This window comes from Globicephala melas, chromosome 12 (assembly GCF_963455315.2).
Source record: "Globicephala melas chromosome 12, mGloMel1.2, whole genome shotgun sequence".
Lineage (NCBI taxonomy): Eukaryota > Metazoa > Chordata > Mammalia > Artiodactyla > Delphinidae > Globicephala > Globicephala melas.
The window spans coordinates 52,456,481-52,466,702 of NC_083325.1; the positions used below are offsets into that span (position 1 = coordinate 52,456,481).

Genomic DNA, 10,222 nt, shown 5'->3' on the forward strand with positions numbered 1-10,222 from the left:
TTCTCCGCACTAAGGTGTAAATGGTTGACAGCAAACATTTCCTAACAGCAAGTTCTGACGGGAGGGAGGCACAGGTGAGGGAAGGAGGTGCCCAGTGTTGAGAGAGCAAAGGCACTTGGAAGTATGACCATAAAGTTTTAATCAAACAGAGCAACATGGCCACGATGCAGAACAGGTAGTGCTTGGAGAAGAGAAAGAAGACCATCTCCTTGGTGACATAGATTATGTGTATGAAGATGAAGCAGTACAGGAACATGGCGAATTGGTTCTGGGGAAGCAGGAGATCCTGGAGGCCTCCCGAGAACTGTGGGGGAAAGAAGAGAGTAGAAATGGCAAAACCAGGGCTTGGGTGGTATACCAGGCAGACCCGGGCTTCGATCCTGCTCTTGTCCCTTCCTGAACGTGACCTCGGGCAGGCTGTCTTCCTCACCTAAGGTGAGGGTAATCGTGCCCACCTCACAAGATGATGATGAGGAAGAGTGAGGACGAGAATGAAAATCCCAGGCAAGGTCACGGGCACAGAGGGGCCTCATGAGTTTTCACTTCTTGAGCCTGGTCTTAGCCCTCCTGAGTCAGGCCACCCCCTTCCTTTCTTGGTACGCTCCATGCAGGCTCTGAGCCCACATGTGGGCAGTCTCTTTCCTACTCGAGATCCCCACATCTGGACACCAGGTCTTGGGCGTGTTCTCTGGACAGTGTCCCCAGATACTCCACCTTGCTTTCTGGGTGGTGGCGCAATGAGAGGGGGTCCCTTGGGCACAGATGACTGTGTCTGACTCTCTGGGCCCTAGTGCATGTCACATAAGGTCAGGCTGTGGTCCTTCAGCCCAGGGGGTGGTCTCTCCTGCGGACAGGTAGTAAGAGACAGGTGATGGGGCCTCTGTAAACTCTTAGGGTTTGGGTGTGGGGGAGGCAGCTTGAGCTGTCTGGCTGATTCTGCCTGTGTGTTGCTCTTTTCCAGAATCTACATAACTAAAGTCGAACAGACCCCCACTTTAACTATAGAAAGCATCAACATATAAGTAGAGTAAAAGCTGATATAGCTATTTTGATCTATAGTTAAGAAGGCATTACCCACGGTTCATTCTTTAAAATATCTTTTCAACTCATGCCACATTTTTTGTAAGCAGGCATATGGCAGAGACTGTGATGCCCTAAATTCACTAGAAACATATTCATAGAGATATTTTTCAATACAATGACAATTATCTACCCACCCACCCACCCACCCAGAAGAAGAGAGGTGGTAGGCTTAAAAATTAAGTCAGCTCTCCACGTACAGGCACAGGAAGTAAAACCCTTTTGTAATCTATTGTTAAAAGACTGGGGTTTTGGACATACTATTGTTGAACCAGCTACGTAAAATGTGAGAGTAACTAAATAAAACTGAGGGGGCAGGAAATGACTCCAGTGATGCCACCTCTAAAATGAATAGTAAGGAAGATGGAAGACCAGAGGAAGAAACCCAGTGTTCTGGTGGGACTGGAGGGCTGGACAGATCTTGTGTTTTTCTGCAGACCTGGTGTGGCTCTGGTTCCGTGGACTTTCTGCCACTGTTTGTGGTCTACGTGCTAATGGCTATTATTTGTGATTTTGATAACAAATTGTGCATTTGTGAAACCTTTTAGACTTTTCAAAACGCTTTCAGTCGTTTATTTTTTTTTTAAAGCAGAAGACAGAGAGCAGATAGGACTGTACACCAAGGATTTCCATCTCCTCCAGCAAGGAGAAAGATTTTCAAACTAAAAAGCAGGTATTTTGTGAGCAAGAAAAACAAAAGAGAATTGTTAAGAAGCCAGCATGTGTTCATTGAGAACAAATCATGCAAAACCAACCTAATTTTCTTAAAAAAAAAAATGGACCAGTCAGTTGGGGAATTGCTATAGTGTAATATCTTAATTCTGGGAAACCATTTGACAGTGTGTCTCAGTACAGTTTTCTGGACAAGGTAGAGAAATGTGAGCTGGAGATGATGTAACTCAAGGGTGCTGATTAATGGAACATTGCTAACCTGTAGGGAGATCTTTTAGTTGTATTTACTTTAGGTCATATCCTCCTCAACAATTACAGCAATGACTTGGATAAAGCCAGGAGGCAAGTTTCTCAGAACTGAGGATGACTCAGAGCTGGGAAGCATAGCTAATACATTACATCCTGATAAAATTGAGAAATGATGAACGTAAGTTGTTGCCTTTGTGTCAAGAAGTGAATTGCGTGAGTACATAAAAATGGTAATAGCTAACACTGAGCGCTTACCTCAATGTGCCAGGCCCACTGCAAAGTGCCTCATGTGCATTCTTTCATTTAATCCTCACGACAACCCTATGAGGTAGGTATTACCTTACAGATGAGCAGACCAAGGCCCAGAGAGGATCAGTAACTTGCCCAGTGTCACACAATTTATATGTGGTGGAGCCAGGATTTTAACCCAGGACTGTCTGATTTTAAAGCCCAGACAGCATTGCTTTAAACAATAACATCTTTCATTATTTAGAGCTTATGAAGGCCCAGCCAGAGCGCTAAGCATTTCCCATCCCATTTAATCACAAGCAGGCTTTCTTATCCCCATTTAGATTAGGGGAGAGTGGTCCATTTCTTGCCAAAAGATGTCTAAGTTTTAGTTGACAGCAAGGCAGCGTGATCCAACAGAACACGTGCGGCCCTGATCAGGGGAGCAGGGGATGGTTCTATCAAAATCCACTAGCCAGACTGCAGTGGGAGTTCTGGGTCTAGTCCCAGGCGTCCTATTTTAAGAGATGCAGAGAGGAGTAGAGAGTGGTGGAAATCCAGACATAGAGGAAGTGTTGAAGAGTTTTCCCTGAGGAGGAAAGCCATGGACAGGCAAGTGGACAAGGTGGCTTCCAGGTCCCTCCTGGGGAGGGTTGATCCTTGAAGAGTTGGATCTCAGCTTAACATGGAAGCTCTAAAGCAGTGAGCCGGCGGGCGCAGGGTGGGGAACAGCCGAGAAGCAGGTAAGGTGGGCTCCCCGTGCAGGTCAGGGATGGGCTCCCCTCACCCCGAGTTTCCCCGCACCCTTCGCCTCCCAGCTGGGACCTGTCACCTACCAGGCGGGGCGTCGCCTGCTGCCGCAGCTGCTCCATCACCTCTTCGTGCTGCCGCTGCCGCTCGTTCTCCTCCTGCAGGTACCAGAGCCGCTCGAGCTCGAACTCCATGCGCATCTTCTCCAGCTCCATCTCGTCGTTTCGCTGGGGCCCTGGGGTCCCCGGCGCCGCTGCGGCTGGGGCCAGGGGCGGCTCTGCGCGTTCAGGTCCATCGCCCTCCTGGCCCTTGGTGGTGGCGGGGCCGGCCTTGGAGGAGAGTGACTTAGGTGGCCCCGGGCAGCCTCTGTCCTCACAAGTTTCCATCTCCTCATGGTAGTCGTAGGACGAGTCTGGCTTGGGGGACTCTGCCTCCTGGGCCTGGGAAGGGGGAAGTGGGGGGTCTGGAGGGGTTAGCATGGGGCCGCCCACCCCCTACTCCACCACGCTCCTGCAGCCCCAGGCACAGTGCACTGGGGTGCTTGAAAGCGGTGTGAATTGTAAACATCTAGACTGAGTTCTTCCGAGAAACTTCGACGGAGTTATCAGGACCTGAGAGTTAAGGAGGAGAGGGGAAACGGACACAGAAGAATGGCGCCCTAAAGTTGCAAGTGGGGCCTTTGGGAGGGTTGAGTAGAAGTCTGTCTTCCTCGTGATCTTCAGATCACTACTGGAGGTAACTTTCCCACCTCCCACTCTACTTTGAGGCCAATTAGACATCCAGTCCTCTGGGGGCCACAGAGGGAGGAAGAAACCCAAGGTCTGCATTGAGAGAACCTCAGTATATGGGAACCAACGGTAGGGTTATGGGGAAGCCTGGTCCCATCTGCAGGAGGAGGAAAGGGCCCCACATGGAGCGCTAGATGGGGGAGACCAAAGCCAGCTTCAAGTGACCTGACAATCTTATGAAGGGCTACCTGGTCTCCAGTTACAGCTGAGTGCCAGCGTGGGGATAGGGTGCACGTCTCCTACACTTCTTAGCAGTTCTCTGGAATCTAACAGCTCTCAGCTCCTATCTTGTGGTGTCCCCATTATGCTCTTCCCCCCTGTGCTGGGACAGGCTGGGGCAGTGAGAAGAGGCATCCTCCTTACCAAAGAAGCCTTTGACTTCCCTTCGGACATGGGGTCATCAGGCACCATCTTGGGGAAGGTTGGGCAGCTTTCTCCTGCCCCCCGGCCTTCCATCATCTCTCCCTGTCCTCTGTTGCCATCCAGAAAACCACAATACTGCCGGTTGGGGCCAAAGGACATCTTTTGAGGCATTAACATTTGGCCTCACAAGATTCCACAGCCTGGCCACCATCACAATGCCCTGTCCTCATAATAACCCACATTCCACCAGTTGCTAAGGCCCCTTTGGCAGAGGGTGTGATACCTTTGAGGCGCCATTATTAAGAGCTGTAGGATGGGCCTTTGCCACCCCTAGGGACTGCTGTGAAAACTAGAATCCCACCACTTGAAATCCAGAGTTCCATCATCTGAAATCTGTTCTCTTGAGTTCCTCTTTTAAATGCAGCCTGTATTGAGATGAGTCACGATTAGCTCCACAAACCCTGTTATGGGCTGAATTATGTGCCCTCGCCCCGCACATTCATTGGTTGGAGTCCTAACCCCAAGGACCTTAGAACGTGACTTTATTTAGAGATAGCGTCTTTACAGAGGTGATTAAGTTAAAATAAGGTCATTAGGGTGGGTCCTAATCCAATATGACTGATGTCCTTGGAAGAGGAAATTTGGACACAGACATGCACAGAAGGAGATGATGTGAAGATGGGAGAAGATGGCCATCTAAAGACCAAGGAGACAGGGCTTGTATTAGTGTTCTCCAGAAAACCAATAGGAGCCCAGCCTTATAAATTCAAATAGAACTTATAAAGAACTGGCTCATGTGATTATGGAGGCCGAGAAGTGGCACGATCTGCTGTCTGCAAGTGGGAGACTCATGAAAGCTGGTGGCACGAATTCCAGTCTGAGTCTGAAGGCCTAATAACCAGGACTGCTGCTGGTATAAGTCCCAGTCCAAAGCCAGGAGAAGGCCAAGATCTCAGCTCAGACAGACAGAGAAAATCAATTCAGCCTTCCTCCGGCTTTTTGCTCCATTCAGGCCCTCAAAGGATGAGATGATGCCCATTCACACTGGATAGGGCAATCTGCTTTATTCAGTCCACCAATTCAAATGCTAATCTCTTCCAGAAGCATCCTCACAGACATACTCAGAAATAATGTCTAACCAGATATTTGGGCATCCCAGGGCCTAGTCAAGTTGACACAGAAAATTAATCATCATAGGCCTGGAACAGATCCTTCCCTTACAGCCTTCAGATGGAACCAACCCTGCCGACCCCTTGATCTTGGACATCTAGCCTCCAGAACTGTGAGAAAATAAACTTCTGTTGTTTAAGCCACCCAGTCTATGGTACTTTGCTATGACAGCCCTAGCAAACTAATACAACCTCAGTTATTCATTGAATGGATTGAATGGGACCAGTAAAGAGAATGGGGGCTGGGGAATATACTTTGTTGTCTTCAGTTTTGTGGAAATGACAAAAAACATTTTTGGTAGTTGGAAGGCAAGGTTGCATATGGAAAGAGAAAAGGCTGCATTTGAATTCTAGCTTTGCTCCTCTCTCTAGCTGTGTGTCCAAGGGAAAGTTATTTTACCTTTCTGCTGCTCAGTGTACTCATTTGTAAATGCGGATAAAGATCTGGCCACTCCCCTGCACTGCAGCACTGGTGTGAAACTAAGATAGTCTCTTCGCATAGTATCTGCCTCTGCGGGGGCTAAGTAAATGAAACCATCATCATCATTATTACAAGGGGCTCCATCACTGGAGAGAAGAAAGTGCTCAAGATCTACCTTCTTGCAAATCTTTTTTTTTTTTCTTTCTGGCCACGCCGCATGGCTTGCAGCATCTCAGTTCTTTTTTTTTTTTTTGGCGGTACGCGGGCCTCTCACTGTCGTGGCCTCTCCCGTTGTGGAGCACAGGCTCCGGCCGCGCAGGCTCAGCGGCCACGGCTCACGGGCCCAGCCGTTTCGCAGCATGTGGAATCTTCCCGGACTGGGGCACGAACCCGCACCCCCTGCAACGGCAGGCAGACTCTCAACCACTGCGCCACCAGGGAAGCCCTGGATCTCAGTTCTTTGACTAGGGATTGAACCCAGGCCATGGCAGTGAAAGCCCAGAATCCTAACCACTAGACCACTAGGGAACTCCCTCTTGCAAATCTTTAACTGAACCATGGCTTTCCTCTCCCAGAATTATGATGGTGACCATGGGAACTATCTCACAGTTTCTGTGTAAGATGTTGATCCTGTCTCAAGCACTGGGAGTAGGATTGCCAGATAAATATATGTAAGGGTGCCCAGTTAAATTTAAATTTTAGACAAATAAGTTTTAGTATAAATAGGTCCTAGAAATTGCATGGGACACACTTACACTAAAAAATTCTTCATGTTTATCTGAAATTCAAATTTGACTGGGGATTCTGTATTTTTATTCGCTAAGTCTGGCGATCTTAATTAGGAGAGACCTGCCCAAGGAAACAATTATATATAACCAAATAATGAGCTGCTATTAAAAATCACCAAGTACTATAACGTATAATAAGTTGTAGGGGTAGTTGTATCAGCTGTATATCAAACAACCATAAAATCTCAGTGGCATGTAACAGTAAGCATTTATTTAGCTCAGACGTCTAATAGTTGACTGATCTAGGCTGGGCTCATCTAGGGGGCTTGGCCAAGGCAGCTTCATTTCATGTGTCCCTCTTCCTTTTCTTGGGGACAGTGGGCTAGCCTTGGCATGCTCTTTTCATGGCAATAGAAGAAGCACAGAGGTCTTGGAATTGGCATACCACCACTTCCATCTTATGCTATTGGCTTTGGCTTTGGCCAAAATCAAAGCCAAAGGATGTGGAAATGTTCTCCATCCTTTTCGTGGGAAGAACTGTGAAGACATAGGGTAAAAAGTACGGATATGGAGCAGTATGAAGAGTTGGGGCCCATAAAGCGATCTAGTATTGTAATAACACCAACATTAGCTTACAGTTATTGGGCACTAACCACGTACCAGGTATTGGTAATTTTTCAAGGATTATTTTACGTAATTTTTCAGAGCAACCATATGAGTTTGGTACTGTGATTGTCTCTGTCTTCCTAGAAGTGGTAACTGAGTTTCAGAAAGGCTAAGTCGCCTGCCCATAGTGACACAGTTAGGATCGGGTGAAGCCAGGACTTAAGCGCCAACGTCCCTGTATTAACTCCCTTCCTACTGGAAATACTGAAAGTGTTTTCTGTTTTCCTGACTGAACCCTGGCTGATACTGTGGGTATTCGAGAGGAAGAGGTGACCTAAATGCCCAGAGGATTTGCTGGGGAAATCTGAGTAAGGAGGGAGCAAGGAGCTGCTCGAGGACAGCCCCTCCAGGGAGTACGCAGGGATGTGTGTGAAGGCATGTGTGTGGTCAGGCCACTCGAGATGGCTGTTCTCTTGCTCTCTGTACGTCCCCTGCTCAACCTGTCCCTGCTTCATCTGCACGCTACTCACTTGACTATCCGAACCTCTTAATCATAGAACTTAACCGGTAACTGCCTACGTGTTTGCCCCCTGCCCCAGCTAGTGACTGTTCTAATCCTTAGTCCAGGACGGCTCCAACTGCCAGTTTATTAAAGGGAAATGTCTGCCCTTGTGATGGTTGTTAACCAAAGGGGCTGTGCGGGATGTGCCCCAGCGGCTGGTTTTCCCGGGAACTGATGAGCCAACCTGACATCAGTTCCCCCTATAAATGGTAGCCTCCCTGGCTTCAGGAGTGTAAGATCCCCTGTCCAATAAACCATTGATAGCTCTGTCGCTGTTCCCAGCCTCTTCCTTATGGCCTCCTTTGGCCGTAAGAAGGCTTGCAGGCCTGTGGCGTGCAGCCCAACAGCACGTGTATGAGCACTGTATCCGTCAGGGCCGAGTCAGGAGACAGAAACCACACAGTAATTCCAACAGGGGAGGCAGACTATAAAGAAGTATTAACTAGTGACAGGGGATTGGCTGCTTAGGGGTAAAGAGAACTCTAAATAATACAGGAGTGAATTTGGGAGAGGTGCTTCTTAGAGCCTGAAATTCAGATCTCACTGGAGAGAGTGTGGCTGGGGCCACTGAACCATGTATAAGTTCACTGAGGTCAAGGTCAAGTGGGAAACTGTCCACTGGGTTGCCAACAAACCTCACCCAGAAGCTGCCTAGAAGTTGGTGTTAAACTTTCCGGGAGGTCATTGGAGACCCTTAGCTGGGAAACTGGTTGGGACAAGCTGCCCCCAAGGTGCCCCTGAAACCCTCTGAAGATGAGTACCACTCAGTGTGCCAGCCCAGCATTGTGAGAGTAAGAAAAAAGGGAAGTGTACCAGAACCGGGAAGAGAAGCCCCTTCTGATGTCTCCCCAGCACCCTCTATTGACAGAACTTAACATCATGGGCTGGCGAGAGAAGTGCTTACAGGGCTTTGCTTCAGTGTCAGGAGCTGGGCAGTTAAGGACTTACAGCTGAGAGGCAGTAAACTGATAACTGGGACAGCATGCATGTACTAGGAATTCAGTTCCCTTTCAACACACCTGCCTCGATGCCCTGGGGGAAGGTCCTGCCTTTTGAGAAATTCACCCCAAATGATATATCACAAGCCCCTTCCAGGTTCATGACCCTGAACTAGGTACTGTGGGGAAGACCAAGGATCATCATAGGCACTCTTTGTGGAGTATACAGTCTAGCTGGAGAGAGAGAATGCTTCTTGATGTTCTCTAGGTACACCGTAGCTCACCTGCCTTCCTGACTTTTTGCTGGTGGTTTTCTCAGCCTACAAAATGCTTTCTCCTTTATATCCACCTATGAAAGTCCCTCCAGCCTTCAAGGCCCATTGCAGTGAAACTGTATGCTTTGTGTTTCTCTGGCCGCCTTGTGTTAAATGACCTGGTGCTTGCCTCATCCTCCCCTTAGAGCAGTGGCTGGATGAGGGCAGGGCACGCTGCCTCGCTCTCAGCAGGGACCATAAAGGGTCAGTGTAGCCGACGGCCCTGGTCAGGCTGTGACTCCCTTCTGGCTAGTGAGTGTGACATAGGCAGGCAGACCAGAGAGTCAAGGAGCTACACCTTCTCCTCTGTGTCCTTACACCCTCCAAGTAGGACCAGAGGCCTCACTTCCTGACCACTTTTGTTGTTTGATCCCTCTACTCCAATGTGAGTGAATTAGCAGCAGATGAAGTCCCACAAAGTTGGGTATAAATTAAAGGCTTGTAGGTTTAACTCTATTTTAAATGCTTGGAAAGCAGGGTGTTGAGTGTGAGAACCTTGCTATTTAAAGGAATTTTGTGCATCATTTCTCAAAGCTGCTTTCCCCCAATCTATAATTTCTGTAAGTCCAAGGGCCGTTTATATACTGGGCTTATTAAAGCAAAGCCCCCCTGTGGTGAAGCCTGAATACAGGTGCCCTTATGCTCTACCCAGGTGGAGCTCCTGATGGGAGGAATACTCCAATGGAGAGCTGGCGTAAGGCTAAAATTCTGGACGTCCATCATTCAGAACCGGAAGGGGGCATGGAGACCCTCTAGCCTGGGCCTCAGGGGCTCTCAGCAATAACTTCTGAATAACTCATCCAGGATTAGAGGAGGGGCCCAGCAGAGTGCAGCAGAAAATGTTCTGGCCCGAGGGTCGGGGTCCTGGGGTCCTGGGTTAAGCTCTGCCGTTGGCGAAGCCAAGACCCAGGCACGTCATTGGAACCCTCCAGGGATGAGCTTCTGCACGTAAAACCTGGGGCCGTGAAATTTGCCCTGCTTCATGCTGGCCTGTTATCCTTGCTCCCACCTTACAGCAGGTGGGCGTGGAGCCAGGTGGTACTTCTGCCCTGAGCTGGCCTTCTAGAATGTGCTGAATGAAGTATGGAAGGTCTCCCCTATGACAATGCTGAAGTCGCCCTCAAAAAAATCCTCCTTGAATGTTTCATCTGAAACTCTTTTCTCATTTCATGTAAGTTAACATAAAATAAACGTATTCCCGTAAAGAACTTTACTCTGCCTCCTTCCCTCTGCAGCTACAACAGGAGGGTGACCTTAACTCAGTGAAGCAATGTTGGCCGACACTGCCCCCTTGTGGTCTGGTTTGTCCTTATGGGGCAGCTCTCAGGCTAGGAGTTTTTCCAGAAGTTCTTGC

The 10,222-nt window shown here is 48.7% G+C and overlaps 1 protein-coding gene across 1 annotated transcript in view; it reads right to left on the minus strand.

Annotated features, from left to right (window-relative positions):
* The window catches only part of TMEM247 (transmembrane protein 247), a 29,228-nt gene extending 24,979 nt beyond the window's left edge, over nucleotides 1–4,249 (minus strand). The window contains 4 exon segments of the mRNA XM_060309233.2: nucleotides 116–304; nucleotides 3,066–3,419; nucleotides 4,131–4,229; nucleotides 4,232–4,249. Coding sequence (XP_060165216.2) covers nucleotides 116–304; nucleotides 3,066–3,419; nucleotides 4,131–4,229; nucleotides 4,232–4,249 — 660 coding nt within the window.
* Nucleotides 4,250–10,222: the final 5,973 nt, after the last annotated feature.